The 22,429-nt window shown below is 49.0% G+C and overlaps 1 protein-coding gene across 3 annotated transcripts in view; it reads left to right on the top strand.

The window, feature by feature from the left end:
- Window positions 1–14,577, top strand: part of MASP1 (MBL associated serine protease 1) — a gene marked incomplete at its 5' end in the record, with an annotated part of 59,318 nt that extends 44,741 nt beyond the window's left edge. For 2 of the 3 annotated variants that reach the window (XM_082393218.1, XM_082393217.1), the window contains one exon: window positions 327–2,810. In XM_082393218.1, coding sequence (XP_082249344.1) covers window positions 327–1,210 — 884 coding nt within the window. In that variant the 3' untranslated portion in view covers window positions 1,211–2,810. Of the gene's footprint in view, window positions 1–326; window positions 2,811–6,070; window positions 6,209–9,342; window positions 9,457–12,318; window positions 12,387–13,604 lie in introns of those variants that run through there. The other variant, XM_082393220.1, reaches the window with a different exon arrangement.
- Window positions 14,578–22,429: the final 7,852 nt, after the last annotated feature.

Genomic DNA, 22,429 nt, shown 5'->3' on the forward strand with positions numbered 1-22,429 from the left:
GTCCTGGCTAAAGATGATCCAGGCCACAAGTGATCTTGGCTGGAATGGTTCAGGATGGTGAAGGCCCACATATAAAAAGGTCTGGTCCATAGACGGCCCTGGCTACAGAAGGGTCCAACTACAGATGGGCCAGACTAGAAAGACTTAGGCCAAAGATGACCCCACTCGGAGCTTCCCCAGGCTAGCATGGCTCTGTTATGTAGAGTAGGGTCCGTGGTGGCATAATCTACAGTGGGTGAGATGTGCATTTCTTTCAGAGGGTCTTTCCACCTGGCTGACCTGACCCATCTCTGTCTCTTGTCCCCGCCCCCTCCTTCTCTTTACAGTGTGTGGTCAGCCCTCCCGCTCCCTGCCAAACCTAGTCAAGCGGATCATCGGGGGCCGGAATGCAGAGCCCGGCCTCTTCCCATGGCAGGCCCTGATCGTGGTGGAGGACACCTCAAGGGTGCCCAATGACAAGTGGTTTGGGAGCGGGGCCCTGCTCTCTGAGTCCTGGATCCTCACGGCAGCCCACGTGCTGCGCTCCCAGCGCCGAGACAACACGGTGACACCGGTCTCCAAGGAGCACGTCACCGTCTACCTGGGCCTGCACGACGTGCGGGACAAATCGGAGGCTGTCAACAGCTCGGCCGCCCGAGTGGTGCTCCACCCGGACTTCGACATCCAGAACTACAACCACGACATCGCTCTGGTGCAGCTGCGGGAGCCCGTGCCCCTGGGGCCTCACATCATGCCCGTGTGCCTGCCGCGGCCCGAGCCCGAAGGCCCGGCACCCCACATGCTGGGGCTGGTAGCTGGTTGGGGCATCTCCAATCCTAACGTGACGGTGGACGAGATCATCAGCAGTGGCACGCGGACCTTGTCAGACGTCCTGCAGTACGTCAAGTTACCCGTGGTGCCGCACGCCGAGTGCAAGACTAGCTACGAGTCCCGGTCAGGCAACTACAGTGTCACAGAGAACATGTTCTGTGCCGGCTACTACGAGGGTGGCAAGGACACGTGCCTGGGGGACAGCGGCGGCGCCTTTGTCGTCCTCGACGACTCGAGCCAGCGCTGGGTGGCCCAAGGCCTGGTGTCCTGGGGGGGCCCCGAAGAATGTGGCAGCAAGCAGGTGTACGGGGTCTACACCAAGGTCTCCAACTACGTGGACTGGGTGTGGGGGCAGATAGGCTCCCCGCGGGGCCTGGGGGAGCTCCAGGTGGAGCGGTGAGCTGCCTGACGCCCTCGGGGCGCCTGCCCTGGCCAGCCCGAGCGAGGCTGCACCGCACGCTCCCGAACACGGCACGCTCCATGTTACTCACGTGACCGGTGGGATGGACCACGCTGCTCCCACCCTCCCAAGACAGCCCCTGGGACCCTGAGAGGCAGCAGTGTGGTATAGGAAAAAGGCCCTGCACAGGAGACCTGGGTCGCTGGCCCCGGCTGAGTCCCCTCCCCTCTCCAGGCCTCCTTCTCCCCGCAGTACAGTGAGGGAGCTAGACTGGGGCCAGTACCCCCCTACTCCTCTCCTGAGTGCTCACCCCAGGGGCCTCGTTCACTCCTAGTCATTTGTCAAACCCAGTGGTCCTGGTCTCACTCTTGGCGTAACTGAGCTTGGACCTGACTGTTAGAAAATGTTTCCTTGCCTTGAGCTAAGTCCGTGTATTCTCCCAGCTTTGCCCTCTGGGTACGTTCTAGCAGAAAACTCCTCAGGTTTGGGGAGACGGGGATGATACCTCGAGGCCCCTCTCTCCGAGTGTAATGCCTTGTGGTACTTTTGTCCCTGGGTTTTCTCTCCCAAAACTTCTTGCAGTCCAAGCCTTATCCCTTCTGTTCCCTGTTAAAGGAATTTCAAAGGACAAAGAGAAAGCTGGGGAGCTCTGTGGTGACTGGGGGGAGGAGAAGGGCAGCGGGAGACTCCCCAACCCCGTTAAATTCCTACCAACAACTCAGAACACATCACTGGGACCCATACGTCACTCCCGAATACCAGCTGACCACAGGGGTGTCCACACCTGACACTCCAGACGAGCACGAAGCAACCTTCCAGCCTTGAAATGTGTCATCTGAAAAGGCTACCTGAGCCTCAGCCTCGGGCGTGAAGACTCAACTGGATTGTTTGGAGAAAGAGAAGGCTCACACCATGCTCTGCTGTGCCTCTGGACAGGGAAACAGAAGAAGGAGGGCTCAGGACATAGGAGTGACCCAATCCCACCAGACTGCCCAGCGTGTCTGCGGTCTGAGCTCTACAGAGAACACACCCAGCGTGGATGTCCAGAGGGATCCAGTCCTCCAGTTTCCAGGAGCCAGAGCCAAGAGAAGCAGGGACTTGCCCGTGAAAGACAGTGAGAAGAGAGGGAGAGCCCGGAGTCCTGGGTTCTAGCCCCAGCTCTGCCCCCAACTGGCTGTGTAACCTTTGACAAGTCACTTTCCCTCTCTGGGCCTCAGTTTCCCCATCTGTAAAAGGAAGGCATCAGATCCCCCTCAGGATCCTTCCCAGCTCCAGCGTTCGGTGCTTCCAATGCCAGCAGCCTCTCCCTGGCCCTCACGGGGCTGATCATCCTCCTTCTCCCCAGGCTCGCTCTCCTGGGGACTCTCCATCAGAGAAAGAAGAAACCCTGAGAGGGATTCCAAGGGAGCAATTGGGAAGCGTCCACTTTTCCAATCGGGTCCTGGAAGCACACTCCTATGTGTATGAACAGTGCATGTAGAGGATACTGTATTTTGTATATTTTATATCACAAGCTTCACTCCTCTGTAAGTTTCCTCTGCACTCCGTTTCTCCCGTCAGGGGACTAAAGTGGAAATAAACCCTCTGTGGATAACCAACAGCCTTTGTTTTGGGGTTTGGTTATTGTTGATGTTTGTTTGTTTTGACTTTTTGAAGAAAACCTGGCCCCTCATTAAGACAAAATCTCTCCCATTGCAGGAAAAGTACAATTTTTGTCACCTGGACATCTTCCAAGTAAGGGTGATGAGGAATGGAGTTGGTTACGGACATGTGTCCTCTCGAAGGCTGCCCGTTCCATCACGGAAGTGCCCGCCATTTAATTCCTTGAGTTCAAAGAGCTCGAATGAGCATGCAAGGCAAGACCGTGTGCACCTAGGTCTCACACAGGCAAAGGGAATTAGCTTCATTAGAGGAGTGGAGATGGCAGTACTTCGGGAACTTAAGGAGGGGGAGGTTCATACAGCTGAAGAGGATCTGGATAGCTTTCCAGAGAGGTTACAAAGAACGCACTGGGAGATGGGAGAGAAGGGGAGAGGGGACAAAGATCAGGCAGGAAAGTGTGCCCTGAGTAGAGTGGGGGCAGAGGGGATGAGGGGAAGGCGGACAGAGCCTCGAAGGTCATTCTGTGTTTGTGCTGTGTCCTGTAACCAGTGATTCTCTAGTTTGGGGTATATCAGCATCACCTGGGGTGCTTGTTAGGAACGCAGGTTCCTGGGTCTCACCCATGGGAAATTCTGAATCAGCAGGTTGGAGCGCGAGCAGCATGCTGTGAAGAGTGGAGGGGTGGGGGAGGGACCGAGCTAGAGAGAGCGGTTGGGAAACCGCAGCAACCATTCTGGAGAGAGGCGGTGAAAACCCCCGGGACCTAGGGCGTGCCACTGCAGATGTGGGCGTGCCACTGCAGATGTGGGCGTGACACTGCAGATGTGGGCGTGACACTGCAGATGTGGGCGTGAGAGGGAGTTTGAAAACGTCTAAGTAGTGTATTGGGCAGGGCTTGGTGTAGAGGCATCGTGTGAAATAGTGCAGACACAGAGGTGTGGAGTGACACAAGCTAATCTGTCAGTGAGGGCTCCCCATACAATGCGCTCCTAGTTTGCCTTTGTTTGGGGTTTGTATCATAATGAAACTGTCATGCTTTTTACACTATTGAGAGCTAAAAGAATCTTACATTATGCCTTATACTTTATATGTAGCTGATTTCAAAGATTATCATGTCTTGTATTCTATTACATTTCAGAGTTTTACTTTCCTCTAGATATTTGGACTTTATGTTGTGACATATTGAGACACAGGTGTCATGAGGTTGCAGGGAGAGCACATTGTGACATTACTCTCTGCGTCTTCTGGTGACTTTTTTTTTACCAGTTTAGTGGCTGATTAAATACGGGTGTTGAAGAAGAGGGAGGCAACGAGGAGGATGCAGTCCGTGCAGACGTTAACAGACATCTGGAATAACAAAGGGGAGACAGATGGGTGGTGAAGGGTGGAGACCAGGACTTGGGTTTTCTGTGCTTGAGCAGTTTATGTGCAATCCATCTGGAGACGTAAGGATCAGTTCAGAGGAAAGGGCAGATTAGAGACACTGATCTGAAATTCATCAGGGTCTAAATGGTATGACGGCATGGGAGGAGATGGCATTATCTACTGGAAGAGAAAAGAAAAGGGGGCTGAGGACTCAAAAAGGGAAACACGAGCATGGACAGCATGGAGAGAAGAAGAGAAACCCCAAGAAAGAGACAAGAAAGAGGAATCAGAAACACAGGAAGAGAGGAGCTTCAGAAGCCAAGGAGGGAACGTGTCCAGAAGGATAAAGTGATCAACAGTGCAAATGACCCAGGACAGCCCAGAGGACGCTTCCAGGCTGGACTTCCCTGGGTGCTGGGACCCGGTCTCTATTGTCAACTCTGAGAGAGGATCCAGGGAGCAGGCCCGCACTCATGCTGAAGTCCTTAACCCTCCCTCCCTCTTACTTTATCCTCCTCGTCCTTAATCCTCCTCCTCTTCCTCCTCCACCACCTCTTTCTTCTCCTGCTTCTTTCCCTCTTCTCTCTCTCTCTCTTTCCCCCTCCCTCCCACACCCTCCCTCCTTCTCTTTCTCTCTCCAGTTTCTCCTAGGTTTTTATCTCTTTCCTGAGATAGCACACTGCCCTTACATCCTCCCATCTCTGTGGTTTATATGCTCAGTTCTCCAGGTTTTGCTTCCTTGAAACCTACAAATCTTTTATTCTTACCACAGAGTCTGACTCTTCAAATGGGTTTGTATTTCCAGACTTTGGCTTCTGCTTTGCTCTTCCAAAAGTCAAAGCTGTATCCAGCCTCACCTAAAATAACAGATGCTCCAGCTATAACAGTGGGCAGCCACAAGCCGAGGAGATTTCCTAGAGATGAAGAATACGTGAGATAAAATTTCAGAAATAGTGTTCTCCTATACATGTAAATATCATCTTTGAAGTTCCAGTTATGGGCCCAGAGTCATTCTATCTCCATCTATGGTTACAGATCTATTAAATATTCAAATGGCCACTTTATGTCCAAGTTTGTGTGGAGCATGGCACTTTCTTCTTTTGAATCCACCTCCAAAGGACAGGGAAGGATGTGGATACTGGGTGTCAACTCCTCTTTCCAGAAGCTTGACTATGGAAGAGAGGAGAGGGAGAGACTGTGGAATGAATGAGAATCAGGGAAAATGGAAATTTGATTTTTAGGATGAGAGGTCTTGATCATGTTTTGGAGGCATAGACAAAGGAGAGATGCAAGACAGAGGAGAGGGGTGCGAATCCTCAAAGCCAGGTCCCCAAAAGTTTGGAAGTGAGGAGATCCAAAGCCCAGAATTAGTTCTGAAGAGAAGAAAGTTTACAGAGGGAGCAGATGGAGAGGAGGATGTCTTTTGGTTTGGTTTGGTTTGGTTTTTCCATTAGTAGCAAGTTTTTCTACAAACTTTCCATGAAGTGATCTTTGGCAAATCTGGGCTTATAGCCAGCAGCTTAGCAACCCCAGCAGAGAAGGACCTTCTAGCAAAATTCCCAAGGCAGGCTTTCATTGGCCTGGCCAGGGTTACATTCCCATCTCTGAGCAATCGCTTTGACCAGAGTATAAGAGGCTTTCATTAGTCAGGTCTGGGTCACATTCCTACCCCTAGAACCAGAGGTAAGATCATTGCAACTCAGGCTATATGGACAAGAAATGGGGGAAGAGTGGGCCCCAGAGGAAAATTGGGGTGCTGTTACTGAAAGGAGCAATGGATGCTGGGAAATCAAAAATAACAGATGTTCCTAACAGAGGGTGATGTGCTAGTAGCTCTGGCAAAGGGCAAGATGGAGCCCAGAGTGTGATCTGTCCTCCCTCCCTTGGCTGCAGTGTGTGGGATCCCCAAGTTCTCCCGGAATCTGATGGCCAGGATCTTCAATGGACGCCCAGCCCAGAAGGGCACCACCCCATGGATTGCCATGCTGTCGCACCTGAATGGGCAGCCCTTCTGCGGGGGCTCCCTTTTAGGTAAGGAGAAGGTGGAAGGGGTGGGGAACCCAGGATTAGAGGGTAGGGTAGAAGGAAAGGGACCTGACCCTCTTCCTGGAGACTGACAAGATTTCTTCACTGAGAATCTTCCACAGTAGTAGCGGGACCCAGAAGTACAAAGTGGTAGAAAGAAACCGTAGCTGGAGCCAGGAGACATGTGTTCTGTTCTAGCTGGCTCCTTCAGCCAACAACACTTCCCGAGCCCTGGTCACTCTCTGGCACTGAGAAGGGTGAGGGAGTCAGACCCTTAAACATGGATTACAACACAAGGCACTTACATGCGGCTCAAAGTGAGGGTGTGCCAGCGTCGTGGGACCAGGGGGAACCAGGAAACCCACCCTGGAGGAGTCAGAGAAGGGAGATTTACAAAGCTTTGAATGCCATGCTTGGGAATTTAGATCTTATCTTGAATGCTGCTCCAGGTTTATAAGCATGTTCTGGAAAGTTCTCTCCTGAGACAGCATGGATTGAAAGAAGGGTGAATCTGGAAGCCAAGAGTCCAGTGAGGCAGCTATAGTGCAATAGTGGGGAGGGAAGTCATTAGCCTCAGAAAAAGGACAGGGGATGAGGAATAGAAACGAGGCAGATTCAAAGCCATTGAGAAACAGAATTGTCAGAATTTTGTAATGGACTGAACGTAATTGGGAGTGGGAGCAAAGGCAGGGAAGAAATGATTGATGGCTCTTCCTGCCTGTTTAGTCCAAATGATCTAAGGTCCATCCCAGCTCTGACATCATAATAAAAATTAATAGCAATCTAGAGTCCCCCTGACCCTATCACAGAGGAAGAAGGCATGGATGGGTCCACTTCTGCCTGGGCAGCTCCGGGGCTGCCGGTCTCGCCTCGCCCTGACCCACCCTCCTCCTCCAGGGTACACTCAGGTGAGGACAGCTCCCAGATGGGGATCCCCGAGGGGAGGCGCAGGCTCTGGTGAGACTGCAGTCTGGACATCCTGAGATATGTGAGATGGTGACCCAGCAGAGGGTCTGATCCTTATATTCCCACAAACACAAAGATGAGTGGTCTCACCCTATGGGGCCTCCCAAAGGGGCACAGAGAGTGAGCACAGGTTAAAGGGGAGCCCAGTGGGGAGCAGGCAGGGGAGAGGACCAAGAATGAGAAGGGGCAGAGAGACAGAGAGAGGGGTTAGAAGGACAAGGACAAAGACAGAGAAAGAGACAGAGAGACAGAGGGCGTATGAGAGAACTAGAGAGGGAAGGGAAGAGAAATTAAGGGGAAAATGAAAGGAAGCAAATACAACCAGAGGAAGAGAAACTGGTGGGGCATGAGACGAGACAGAGAGAGAGAATTGTGAAAGGCATAGAAAAGCAGGGAGGACCCAGAAAAGAAAGCATCAGAAGAGAAGCAGAGAGAGGGGAGGAGCCGGCAGGGAGAGCAGAAGGGAGCAAAGACATTTCTGGTTTTCTTAGAATGTAAGTAAATAGATGGATTACTGCCCACGGTTTTAAGAGTTAGATTCGTTTTCTGAAGCCTTGAGTGTTTCAGTTCAATGATGTTCAGCACTCACTTGTGTCTACTGAGTGTTTATTCCCACTTCTCTACCCTCAGCCAAGTTACAGGATCTGACTTACTCAGCCCTCCCCACAGCTCTCCTTGTCTAGAATCTCTGTCCTCCTCTGTTGTCTAGTTTTTTAGAGGGAGGGAAAGGCAGGAGAGGGCAGAGGCAGCAGGGAAGGAGCTGAGGGACAGACAGGAAGCTCCCGCTCAGTGCCCACCCTAAAGCCTGGGTTCTGGCTCAGGGACTCAGTATTTGCAGAGCTGCGAGGCAAAGCCATGTCTTTGGACTCACCACTGCATACCCTAGGTTCATCTAAATGGCCCAGAACCCCACTCCAAGGCACGCTCCCTAATCTGGGTACCTCATCCCACTTTACCTACCTGGAAAATTAGCCAACAGCCCCTGGCTGTGGACAGGTATCAAAAATGCCACCAGGGAAAAGAGGGCGGCCTGTGCGGAGCTCTATCCAGAAGCCAGTAGCCAGAGAACATAGCTGCTCCTGAGAGGGCCCAGTGGAGCCTGGGACCTGCTCCAGAAAAGGACTCTGCCCTGGACTCTGTACTTGGCCCTGATACCCCACCCCAAAGCCCTGGTGCCTTTCTTTCTGCTTGGCTCAACCCAGCATGTCTCTGGGCTCAGCTATTTATGGGTTTGTCATCTGTTCCACCTTAAGGATGAACCGAAGCCTGACCCTATATTGAGCAAAGGGCAGGAACCTGTCCATCAAGGGAAAGAGACAGCCAAGATGCAAGAGATGTGCTCAGCTGACCATCAGGAGACCCAGGGTCTGGCCCTGGCCCTGCCACCAACCTGCAGAGTTGCCCTAGACATCCTTGCTCTCCTCCAGGCCTCAGAATCCATGTCTATAAAATGAGAGGTTTGGATCAGAGCAGTGGTTCTCAGCCCTGGGGGCAGTAGAATCATCTGGGGGCACCTTTAAAGTGTATTTGTACCTGCGCCTCACTCCCATGACATAGATGGTCTGGCTTCAGGCCCAGGTACTATTTTTGGTGATTTGTTTGCTTGTTTGTTTTTAATTCCCCGGGTGATTCTAAATGTGCACCCAAAATTGAGAAGAACCACGTACAACAATGCTTTCCAAACTTTAATATGCATAGAAATTACTTGGAGATCTTATTAAAATCCTCAGATTTTACTACTGAATGCAGATTCTGATTCAGTAGACATATGGTGGGGCCTCAGAGTCTGCATTTCCAGGAAGCTCCCAGGTGAGGTTGAGGCTACTGGTCCAGGGACCACACCTTGAGCAGCAAGGCCTGAGGGGCAGCCAGTGAGCAAGAAGTTTCTTGTGGACACCTTGGGCTGTCCGGAGCTCACCAACCCCATGGGTTTAAGGGAGACCTGAAATCATCTTTAAAACATTCAGTTTTGGCCTAGGTTGGATAAGGCAGATGAAATCACAGATTCGACTCCCCATTTTCAGATTAGGATCATATGAGTTTCTGCCTTGGGGCTGTGAAATGCAAGGGAGAGGGGTGCCATGGAGAGGAGAGGTCTGAAAGCCCTCAGCTTGAGACTGTGGGAAGCAGGATGGGGCCGTGAGGACAGAGTGTGTGTACAATTCTGTTCTCAGGCTCCAAATGGATTGTGACCGCGGCTCACTGCCTTCACCAACTGCTGGATTCAGAGGAGGCAACCCTACATGGCTTGGACTTGCTCAGCCCCTCTGCCTTCAAAATCATCATGGGTGAGTGCGGAGCAAGGTGATTCCTGCAGCCAGCTGTGGTTCTGGGGATGGGGTGTGTCCACTCACTCACTCAATCATCAGGGAAGGTGCCTGGGATGAAGGAAGAGTCAGGACTGGAGGCCAGGGACCTGCATCTAAGCCCAAGGCTGTGATTCTCAGGTGGTGGGACCATGAGCAGGTCACTGAAGGTGAAGCCTCAGTTTTTATAGTAAAGAGCCCCATCTGGATAATTTCCAAAAATGCTTCAGGCTTCTGTGAATCCATGGTTTCAAGTGGATCATACACAAACAATCCAAGCTTCCCCTCTCCTTTGTAAAATCAAGACCACCAGCTGATTCAGTTTAGTTCACCACATATTTAATGTCCTGACACTATGCCAGGATCTAACTACACAAGTTCCTGCCCACAGGGACTTAGAGTCTAATGAAGGAATAGAATATGAGCACAGAGACCTCGAATATAAAGTAGGAAGCAGTAAGTTCTATAGGAGAGGAACAGATAAAGGGCATGGGAGTTCGTAGGGAAGAGATTTCTAATTGAAGAATCTAACTCAAGACTCTGAGAGGTTTCATGGAGGGAGGCAACACATGACCCAGGCAAGGAAGGCTTGGACATATGGCAATGGGCACTGGAATGAGTATTATAAGGCAATGGGATCAGATCATGAAGAAAGACAGAGGTCAGAGCCATGAGAATATGTGGAGAAGGGCAGGTAGGATGGGATGCCTTGAAAAAGGTAGATGAAGGGCAGTATAAGGGTTAAGGCTGGGAACATGGGCTGAATGGGACAGGGGCTGACAGGAAACAAGGTGTGACCTTATCCTCTAAGCTTGCATTGCCCTCATGCCTCACATGCCTTCTTCTTGCCCAGGCAAGCATTGGAGGTACCGGTCAGATGAGAATGAACAGAGTCTCAACGTCAAACAAATCTTCCTCCATCCCCTGTATAACCCCAACACATTTGAGAATGACATGGCTCTGGTGGAGCTGTTGAAGAGCCCGGTGCTAAATGACTTTGTGATGCCCATCTGTCTGCCCCAGGGGCCATCGCAGGAAGGTACCACCCCCACCTGTGATTCCACCTCTGCAGAGCACCTGGTGCCTCCATAGAGCCTTCTTCTCCAGCATTGCTCGGGCTCTGGTGCCAACTGAGCCAGCTGACCATGTCTGTGTGATTCCTCAGCTGCCTCCCCTAAAACAGCTGAGTCAAAACTGGTTCCAAGGTAAACAGGCAGGCTTGATCAGTACTGCAAGCACTATATCAGTTCAGGGTCCAGATAGGAAAACAGAAACCAGACCAGTTATTATATCACAGAGAATTTAATATAGGGTATTGGAGGACTGGAGAAGTAAAGGGGGATGCTGAGATAATAGAGATAGCACTTGCAGGAAGAAACCACCACTCCTGGGGCTGGAGAAACAAAGAGAAGAAGTTGGAGATATAGAACCTAGAAGCTTGACAGGGGCCTGTGAAGCAGGAACTCAGACGCTGCAAAAGAGGCCCTGTGCTGATGGTGCCAGGGAGAATAGCTGGAACCAGCCGCCGCTGCTGGGGTGAGGAACCGTTGCTAGGGTGATGCCAACAGGAATGGCAAGCCTTCCTGGAAGTGCCCCCTATTTTCAGGAACGCCCCTGACAAAGCAGATCTGCCATTTCAGAGTCTCATTCGCAGCATCACAAAGCAGAGCGTAGAAGGGTACGTTTGGAGCTGAGAGACAATAGCTTAATCACCAGCACAGGCTCAAATCCGCATGCTGCCATTTCCTAGTTGGGTGACCTCGAGGAAGTTGCCTAACCTCAAGGCCCTTCCCTCTACACTGGGGATAATATCCCATGGGTGGTTGTGATGTTTAAATGAAATAATAATCAAACATATCCAATATAGAGTGAGAGTCCAACCCAGGGCAGTTGGCTTTTGTTTCATCCTGTTCTAAATTCAGTGGTGCCATGTCACAGATAACCTCCTTTAGTTCAAAGAAGTTATTTTTTAAAATGGCTGAATGGAACCTGAGAAGTATTCAGGGGAAGTAAGCCAACAGGAACGGTACAGGTATGGCTCTGATTCATCAGATGCCATGCGCCTACCATGTGCCACTTGATTTACATTAATTAATTTATGTACTACTTATAAAAACCTTGTGAGGTGGTATTGTCCCATTTTCCAGATGAGAAAACAGGCTCAGCAAGGTACAGTGACTTACCCAAGATTCAGCTGGTAAGAAGTAGATCTGGGGATAGAATTCAGATCTTCCAACTTAAAGCCCAATGTTGTTTTCAGTATCCAGGCTCTTTTACAAATGAAGAGATAAGTGTTCTATCAGTGCTCAACCCATTTCCACACTGCCTCGAGATCTGCCAAGTTCATAGACTTCTAGAATATCAGAGCTGGGAGAGGTTTTAGAGAATACCAAGTCCAGCCTCTTCATTTTATGGATGGAGAAACTGAGGCTCAGAAGGGGAGGGAACATAGCATATTGTGGGCTAAGCTGGACTTCGTATTTATTCAGTTATTTATTGAGCACCTACTATGTGTCAGCACTGCTGTAGGCATGGCGATACAGCGCCGAATAAGATAGATGAGATTACTGCTCTCATGGAGTCTAGGTTCCAAGCTAGTTGGGAGTGGGAGAGAACAGGCAACTAAACAAATAAACCAGCTAACGTCTCATAGAAACAAATGCCTAAACCTCTGTCGTGGGTAACCTCCAACCCAGCAGTCTTCCTCCCCACCATGCTGCCATTCTCTGAGGGGGCAAACTCAGCCCTTCCTCCACAGGCAGAGGATGATGGGGCTGCAAGATGCCACCCTCTGAAAACCCCACAGACAGCCTCTCTGCTCTCACTGTGTCTTCTCTCCTCCAGGGGCCATGGTCATCGTCAGTGGCTGGGGGAAGCAGTTCTTGCAAAGGTTCCCAGAGACCCTGATGGAGGTGAAGTTCAATGTATACCCTTCAGAGGGTGACACCTCTGCCCTGCATTAGACCTTTCTGCACCATAGTGCCCCTTAGGGGGTCAGAGGCTTCGGCAGGGGGTGGGTGAGAGAGGTACCAGGGGCCCAAACTCACCTTCAAAGTTAAATGAGACTGAATCCCAACTAGTTTGATCTGTTTGTTCTACATGTCATAGGGCTCTAGTCTCTAAACATTGCTTAATGTTTCTGTAGCTTATTAAAGTCTCAATTTATGGAAATTCTTCCAGAAAACAGCCGGCTTGGACACCCCCAAAGGTGATCCATCTATATACATCATGAAGATTCACATAACAGAGTAACCAAGAATGGGTCAAGGAATGGGCCTTGAGAGCTGCAGTCCTTGCAGCAATGAACTTGACTGTTGCATTTAGAAGTTTACATTCTTGTCATATCAGAAAAGAACACTGAACCAGGAGTAAGGAGCCATGGCTCCAAGTCCTGGCTCCTAGTAACCTGCTGCGAGATCTTAAATGAGTCATCTTGCCTCTCTAGACCGCAGTGTAGTTATCTCAAGCTGCAAAGTCAGGGACAACACTAGGTGTCCTCCAGTAGCTGCCTGGCTCGGACATTACCAGGTTCTACGACTGCCACAGCTAGTCTCTAAACCCTTCAACATGCATTATTTTAGCGTACTTTAAAATTCTGGATTGGCAACAGCAATTTAGCCCTTCAATCATTAACTCTAGAGTGTATATTTGGTGCCTCCCGTGTACCAGACATTGTATTAACTACTAGGTATGCTGGGAGGTAAGATGACAGATCTGGCCCCTGGCCTCCTTGGGCTTACAGTCAGGTGGGATAGACAGAAAGTAGTTATCAGTGTGATCAGTGGAATGAGGAAGAGGTGCAGGATGCTCCGGAATGTACAGCAGGGGCCCTGACCTTGTCTTAGGGGCACAGAAGGGCTTCCCAGAGGAAGTGACACTTAAATGATGCACGAGCGATGGAGAGAGGTCAGTCAGGCACTCAACAGCTTGCCGAGGACATGTGCTCACGACCACCCTGCCTGACTTCCTCTCCCCACTTCTCTGGGAAGGCCATGGCCCCAAAGAGACCTGAATGCCTCTGGTCCCCTCCCAGCAAGGGCCAACAGGAGTTGTGCTTTTGGGGGCGGTGTGACCCATTCAGTTCTTGGTTTGGCTGAATGAGACTCATACGTTTCCTCTTTTTATTCTAGACATCCATTCCAACGTTTACCCCCAAGCTGAATCAAGGGCAATAATAATCACAATACCTTACTTTATGTATCAATGTATCACCTCAATTCAAAATAACATTTCCTGAGTACTGACCACGTTCCAAGCTATGTGAGATAGAAATGCACAACATACAGACCGAGTGTCTGGAGGCTCACACTGTGGTGGGGGAGAACGTAAGTGAATGCTTGCTGCAAGGTGAGCCTCACTAACCCTACACCACCTACTATTTATGCAGTGTTTGTAGTTTACAGAATATCTGCTCATTCATCTCCTCTTTGCGCAACAACTCTATGTGATTAGTATGTCAAATATTGTGACTCCCATTATTCGGATAAGGAAACAGAGTCTCAGAGATCTGAGAAAACAGTGATGAAAGCTACGTGCCCCAGGTCCCACAACCAATAATGGGAAGAGTGAGGAAAAGAAGACTGCCCATAGGTTTTGCATACACTGCCATATTTGAGATAATACATGTGCTAGGAAAGTATTATTATCTCCATTTTACAGATGAGAAAACTGAGGCCCAGAAAGGGCAAATGACCTGCGCAAGGTCACACAGCAAGTTCATGACTAAGACTGTACCAGAACATGGATCTCCTGATTCTGCATTCAGTGTTCCTTCACCTGTACCATAGGTAGTTTGTGAGGCCAGGCCTAAGGCAGACCCAGGCTCATCCAGGAAGGGGATGGGGATGAGTCAGCTCTAGAGGTGTCAGAGCAGCAGGGCTCCTCAGCCAGGGGTGGGGACCGACAGTGGCCTTGTGTTCCAGATCGAAATCCCAGTTGTTGACCACCGCATCTGCCAGGAGGCCTATACCCCACTGAAGAGGAAAGTGACCAGAGACATGATCTGTGCTGGGGAGAAGGAAGGTAAGTCAAGAGGCCGACGTACGACAGGGCACCACCAGCCAGGGAGGGGAGCCGAGCCTGGCAGTGGAAGGACTGGAGACCTTGGAGCTGGCAGGTTGAGTAGCGGCGTAAAGGGAGGAGTGAGGCGGGGGAGAGGGAGGACGGTCATGAGAGGAAGGATTCCACTGAAGAAGCTGCATCGGAGAGAAGGGGGCTAAGTAAGGAATTTCCATAATTCCTTTCTCCCAGCCCAGCTCTTGCCTTATGAAATGAGAGAGTCCTAACCTGCACTTATTAAAATCACTGAGGTCTGAGGAGGTCTGACCCACAACAGCTGAGAGTCCAGGTCTGGGTCCAATGGTCTACTGCGCCCCCTGGTGCCTGATTCTCTGAACTACAAGGCAGTTGTGGAGAGAAGGCAGCTTCTCTGGATTTGGGGCTAGGGAAGGAGACACTTTAACCTGCCTCACTTCTTCCTCTAGGCGGGAAGGATGCCTGTGCGGGTGACTCTGGAGGGCCCATGGCGACCTTGGATACAGAGAGAGGCCAATGGTACCTAGTGGGCACGGTGTCCTGGGGTGTGGACTGTGGAAAGAAGGACCGTTACGGAGTGTATTCCTACATCTTCCACAACAAGGACTGGATACAGAGGGTCACCGGGATGAGGAATTGAATTCGGTTCCTCACCTTCTGTCCATGGTCAGTCAGCAGGAGAGGATAGTTATCTGATGCAAGATGCCCCTTGCCCTACACGCACCTCATTCGGCCCATCTATTACTGGCCAATAAAGGGGGCATCTCAGCCCCCTTCTCACTCTCTTTAAAGAAGCAGAGTAGCAGGGTGGTCAGAATCCAGGTTGTATCACCTACTAGCTTTGTAACACTGGGCAGGTGACTTCACCTCTTGGAGCCTCAGTTTCTTTGTCCGTATTATGGAAATGGCATACCTTACCTACCTCATAAAAGTCTGATGAGGATCAAATTTAGTTAATATACATATAGCACGTAGCACAGTGCAGGCATAAACTAAGTGCTCAATAAATATGACTTAGCAGAAGGCCAGTGTGTCTACCAGGCACACTACGTTCTCTTACAAATCCTGGCTGGGCCTTAGGGCTGATCAGTGTGCCCCGCTCCCCTCAACCTTGACCATCTCCTTCACCTGCCCCCGAATGCTCCATGCTTCTTTGCTACCATGCATTTCCCAACCCCAATCCCCACCCCTCCCCATAAAAGGGTAAAAGAGACAATGTTCTTAGTCTATGGCATGTCCCATAGTGATGCACGTACGACCATGAGCTGGATACCAAACTGTGAGAGTGCCTGAGAGAAGCAGGCACTCTCACAGGGTGGGGAGACTGGGAATGGTGAATTAGGAAGTCAGACACCAGGTTCTAGAACCAACTCTGCCCCCAGCTCCCTGTGACTCTATGCAACTCCCTTCCCCTCATCCCAAAGGACCCTCCCAGCTCTGACAATCTAGGATCCAATGAAGCCATTTCTCCCTGAAGAGATGAGTTAAAGCCAAAATAACCAAAAGGCAAAAATGGCCTTGGTTCAACAGAGCTTTGTTGCAGACCAAACACTGCTGCTGCTGCAACACCCACCCCTGTGCACCACACCCTAGTTCCCAAGGATGTAGCCCTGGTGAAGTGCTAGCCAAGGGGCCTTTCCTTATTCCTAAGCAGAGCCTCTGCTCTAGGCACCGGCCTCCTTTTCTTCCTGGGAACCTGAGTTGTACAAGGTAGGCCCTGGGAGGCTAGACTCAGGCCCCTGCACTCTCCCTCCCTGTGTCCACAGCTGACCCCAAGCCACCATTCCCCTTCTTCCTCACCCCTGTTCCTCAGCCTGAACACCCCAGCCCTGCAGGGTCATAAGTGCCTCCCAAGCAGAATGCCTCTCCTCTCCGAGAGCCACCTCCTCTCTCTGGAAGTTTCCAGGGACCTCCTCCCCTCCAGAGCTCTGAGATTTAAGCCCTTCAAGGGATCAGAAGCCCCAAGTCCCTGGCTTCTGTTCTATCAAAATTGGTCTTCATGGGAGATTTCATTTCTCGACCTGCACTGCAGCTGCTGGAGTCGTTCAGTGTCTCTTGCTGAAGGAAGATGATACTGAGGAATGAGAACTTATGGACACTAAGCCCTAAGCTCACCACTCAGGGACGGCAATTCACAGCCTGCTTTTGATTCTCTGAGCAAGTCATTCTACCTCTCTGTGCCCTGCTGTTTATTCTCTAAACGGAAGATGACAATCATACTCAATCCCACCAGACATTTGTCAAGCAAACTGGAGCTCTATTTCAGACACCAGAGAAGAACTGCAATGCAAAGTTTTGGAACTACTCTAAGGCATTCCAAACACCATGCCTTCCAATTTCACAGCAGTGCCTGGGTGCCCCCATGTGCCAGGCTATGCTGACCACTATGCGGACCACCAAGATGAGGGGAACATGATTCATACCTTCCAGGAGCTCCTACAGGAAGAGCTGACACATACACAAGTGTCTATCATGAACAGAATGAACCCCACCAAGTGCTATGTGTCAGAACAGTGCAGAGGTGAAAGAAAGGCCATTCTAGTATGGAGACGTTGGAGGAGGGGGCATCAGGAAGGCATCTCAGAGGAGATGGTGTTGGAGCTCAGCCTTGAAGAGGGTGGGCATTTCCACAGGTAAGACACAGGGAGGCCTTCCAGGTAGAAGGACAACAAGAGCTCATGTCCACTCAGGCTTTCCTCAGATTACACTCTCTTCCCTCACAAAAAGGACATGTTCAGCAGACCAGTGCTCTGACTCCGGGATCAGAGCCAACGTCTAAAAGAAACTTTCTCCTTAAAATAAGACAACCCTGAGACTTGAAGCAGCCTCGGAATTTGTGTACAAATACTGACTTCTGGCTGGACCCAGTTTATCCTGTTTATTCCCCCAATTGCAATTTCATCCTGATTCTAAGGGATGTCTAGATGTGCTGCTGGACTTGGGCTTACCCTTGATCTACAAACATTTACTAGATATACCAGCCCCCGCACTGATGCTAAGGTCCAAGAAAACCAAATGTCTCACAGAGTCATAGAAGCAGAGGGTTGGAGTGTCTGTTAGGACCATATTGTCTAACTCTATGACCTCGTTCTTGAACATATCTAAAGATGGGAAACTCACTACCTCCAAATATAGCCAATTTCAACTTCAAAACGTGCTCTTAGAAAGATCTCTTCTATACAACCAAAATCCACCTCCCAGAATATACTTAGCATATCTAAAGCTATGATTCTGTACCATGAACATTGTTATCAGCAATAATGATCATGCCCGATTTCATTAGAAACAGAAGCTGTTGCTCTACAACATGTGTAGCTGTAACTACACATTACTTCCAATAAAATCTGTATTGAGTCAAAGCATCCTGTTTGGCTTGTATGTTTTTCACGTACTGATAGTTCTGGTGAGTTGTGTTTTCGTTTATCAACATTTCTCTGTATCCAATTAGGATCCCTGAACCATGAAGAGAGAGAGAGAGATTATGATGGGAAGATCAAATTATCGATACAAAAGAACTTCTTAGGCTTTTCAGGTCAGTTCTGATTAAATACCTTGTTCTATTGTTCCTGTAAGTTATCAAAATATCCCAGGATGCCAATCTTTCAATATCCAAATTGTATTTCTTGATTGTCACCCACACCTAGAATAGAAAAAACATTTTTTTTCAGATCATGTGTTCAATTGTTTGGTTCAGAAAATATGGCACCGGGTCTATGAGTGGCCTGTTCTGAATTGGAGTATGTACTTTCCTTCTGCCATGAGTTAACCTTATTCCCAGGTGGCAGGAATCAAAGAATCAGCAACACTAAGAAGTCCTTCAAGTAAAGGTAGGCAACAATCTTGGAAGGAAAATCTATACCCCTCACGCAGCAGAGACAGTGGCCAATCTGGGTCTAGTATGGGACTTGAAATCAAGAGACCTAGGTTCTAATGCAAGCATATGTTGACTTCTTTATCCACTTAATTTCTCCATCTATAAACTGGCAGAAAAATCTTTGCCCTACCCCTGTCTGAGGGTTGTTGAATCAGATGAATTAGCATATAGGAAAGAACTTTGGAAACTAAATTAGCTCAAAATAAAAAGATCTATGGGAAATAATCACTAAAATACTTTTATTTACCATATGATTGAGACCACACTAAGCTCTTACACAATTCTCTAATTTAGTCCTCACAATAACCTATGACAAAAGTACTATTATTATCCCCATTTTACAGCTGAGCAAACTGAAGCACAGTGAGGTTAAAAATGTGGCTCTACCTAGACACAACAACACCCCAGTAGCAATGAGCACACGTACTGTCCAGATTTTGGTTTCTAATACTATTCTCCAATAAAAGAAATAAGGGCTCCTTGAAGACATGGCTGATTCTAGGACCAGGGCAGGAAATATACAAGATGATACAAAAGTATCTGGTACCAGAAATTAAGTAAGTCACACAATGATGGGGGTGTGTGACACAGGAACCAACAGGAAGAGCTCCAATGGTAAAAGCTGGTATAATTTGAGCAGCAAAATATTATTAGATTATAACTCAAAGTATAAAATAAATACCCATAAATATATACTTATATGAATAAATAATTGAATAAAAAAATAGAAGAGAATAAAAAATAATTTATGTAAATACTTTGCCCTAAAGGAGGTGGAACATAGCTCCCCATCCCTTAAGTGTGGGCTGCATTTAGTGACCTCTTTCTAAAGAGTACAGTATGGAAATGGGGTGAGGGGAGAGCCACTTTATAGAGGAGAAGCCTGACAAAACGTTGCCTCGGCCACACGAGCGCAGTTAATATCAACAGAGATGAGTCACACTGCTAGTTTGTGACCTTGATATGCTGTGATGAAAATGTTGCTGCACCTCTGTGTTCTACCTCCCCAGATCTCATAAGCCCACTCTAATCCTGAGAAACATATCAGAAAACTCCCAGCTGTGGGATATTTTACACAATACTTGACCAACACTCCTCAGAACTTTGGAGATCATCAAAAACAAAGAAAGTCTGAGAAACTGTCTCAGCCAAGAGGAACCTGTAATAGGTTGAACTGTATCCCTCAAAAGATATGCTGAGGTCCTAACCCTCAGTACCTCCAAACAGGACCTTATTTGGAAATAGGGGCCTTGCAGATGTAATTAGTTAAAACAAGGTCATACTGGAGTAGGTGACGACTGGTGTCCTTAAGAGAAGATGAGACACAGAGAAACAGACACATGAGGGCAGAACACAATGTGACGATGGGGGCTGAGATTGAAATCCCACAACGGCAAGCCAAGGAATGCCAAGGAATGCTAGTTTCAGCAAACTAGCAGAAGCTAGGAACAGACAAGGAAGCATTATCCCCTACAGGTTTCAGAGAGAGCATAGCCCTGCCAACTGTGAGACAATACATTTCTGTTGTTTTAAGGCACCCAGTTTGAGGTGCTTTGTTATGGCAGCCCTTTATGGAAACTAATACAGAGCCTAAGAAGACATCTTTAGATGACATCCTGGGACAGAAAAAGGACATTAGGTAAAAACTAAGGAAATCTGAATAGTTAAGAATAATATATCAATACCGGTTTATTAATTGTGACAAATGCACCATACTAACATGGGATGTTAATAACAGGGGAAACTGGTGAAGCGTATATGGGAACTTTCTCCATCATTTTCACAACTCTTCTAAAAATCTAAAAGTATTCTAAAATTAAAAGTTTGTATTTAAAACAATGTGACCTAAGATCTTGCAGCTAGGAGATTAGGGGCACTGGAATTTGAAACCAGTTCTGATGGACTCTGGAGCCCAGGCTCTCGCTCCACTGGTTCTATACCAGTGGTTCTTGAACTAGGCAGCACACAGGAAACTCCTGGTTTAAAATTTTTTAACCACCTTAAAGAAATACTGATGTCTGGTTCACACCCTCCAGAGACTCAGATATAATCAGTTTGGAGTAAGGTTGAGCACTGGGGGCTTGGGAGTGGTAGTTAAAATTCCCCCAGGTAATTCTAATGTGCACCCAGTTTGAGATGCACGTTTCCAGGCTGTCCTGCTCATGTGTGACCCCTGAAGAATGCTGGGAGCCTTTATTTCCCAAGCTTGGGTTTTTTGACCCAGGTCATGCTTCTGGTGAGAGGCGGAGGAGAGGCAAACACTCTGCTGCTCTAGCCCTAGATCCAGGAGTTTTCTGCGACTCAGCAGCAACACCATCGCTAAGACATTTCTACAATAGTGTCTTCCTGGCAAGAGCAGTGCTCTTTTACTTTGCAGTGGTAAACTGAAGAAGGGGAAAGCATCCCAGGCATGGGCAATAGCATGTGAGAGAGCAGGGGTATGATAGGGTGTTTGGGGGAAACTGAGTGACTTGGTGTCCCTGGAGAGCCAGAGAAATTGGGAGAAAAAAGAAGAGCATCAGGAAGTACTGACCTGGGATGCTCAGCATGGTTTTGGGAATGGGGAGACACTTGAGGGTTTTAGACCAAGGAGAGACGTGATGAGCTTTACCTTTCAAATCACGCTTTAGTGCAGAGAGTAAACTGTGGGAGAAGAGTTTAAAGGTAGGGAGACTCAGTATGGCTTCCCAACAACAAGTGAGGCACCCTCTGGTCCTGAACAAGGGCAGGCCCGAGGAGAGGGAGGATAGGAATCGGCTTCCAGGGGCTCTGAGAACCTAGGGCTGGGCCTAGAAGAGCCACTTTGAAGAGATTCAAACCTCTGTTCGCACTTGAGGGTGAATTAGTAGAGAGTAGAGGGGGAAAAGGGCAGGGACCAAAACCTGAAGGCAGTAACTGTTTTCAGGTCCCTGGACTTTCTGGCACCGGTGCTCTCTCCAGAAAGGAAGCCAGGGCATTCTCTGAATTTGAGGGAAAGAGACAAACAGGGCCTTTGTGACCACCTCGTGCGTCTGGTATGTGTTGGCCTTTTTTCAAGAAGATAAGGAAAATGTCTTTTGTATGCAAAAACACAGGCTCAATTCCCAGCAGTGAGCTTCTGATCACAGGAAAAGGAGCTGGGACCCTGCTAATATTTAGGCAAAGGCTCCTAGGGAGGCCTCTCTGAGAAGTGGGGTGTTAGGACAAGACAGTGTTAAGACAGGGGAAGATGTGTCGAGCCTGGGTGTTGCCCAGGGCAAGTGCAGGATGATGAACAGATTAGTGTGGGTGGGAACAGATCTTACCCTCCAACATCCTCCAGTCCCAGGGGAAGTCTCTGCAAAGTAACATGCCAACAGGCCAGCACCAAACAGAGCAAGCCCCGGGGATCCAAAGGGTACAGCGTAGATGCAGTCCAGGCCCAAGGTCTTAGATGATGCTGACCTATTTTAAAAGTGAGGACTCTCACCTCCCATTCAGCTGTTTATCCTGTGACATTATTCCATCTTGCCCGTCTCCTGGGACTATCCAGCTTATTTAATCCACGCCCACTAAACGCTCCCATGTGGCCCAGACTTGCCAACAGGATCCCAGACCACAGAATCCTTCCTTTAAACAATTCCAACAACAGCTCCCTTTGCTCTGAGTTTGCCTGTCCAAGGCCCAAATCCATATTGGCGGTCTAGGCCTCCCATTAAGTCTTTTTATTTCAGTGTATTTCATCATTACGAAATACTTTAAACATACAAAACAAAACAAAACAAACAAGATACAAATCCACATCCTGCTCAGACCTGATGAAACAACAGGGGACGCGGGGGACATGGACAGGATTCCAATTCAAGGAGTAAGTTGGTGCCATGAGAGAGAAGGTGCTTTGGATGCGTGGAAAGAATTCTGAACCCTGACCCTGAAGACGTGGGCTCCAGCCCCAGCTCTGCTGCCTAATGGTTCTGAATGCTCAAGTGGATCATGCTCTCTGCTCAGTTTCCACAGTCCCCCTCGAGTTTCTCCTTCTTTCCAACCTCTATACATGGCGAGCCCCAGGGCTCAGTCTTCGGGCCTCCT

The sequence above is a fragment of the Balaenoptera borealis genome, assembly GCF_965194805.1.
Source record: "Balaenoptera borealis genome assembly, chromosome: 5".
Taxonomy (NCBI): Eukaryota; Metazoa; Chordata; class Mammalia; order Artiodactyla; family Balaenopteridae; genus Balaenoptera; species Balaenoptera borealis.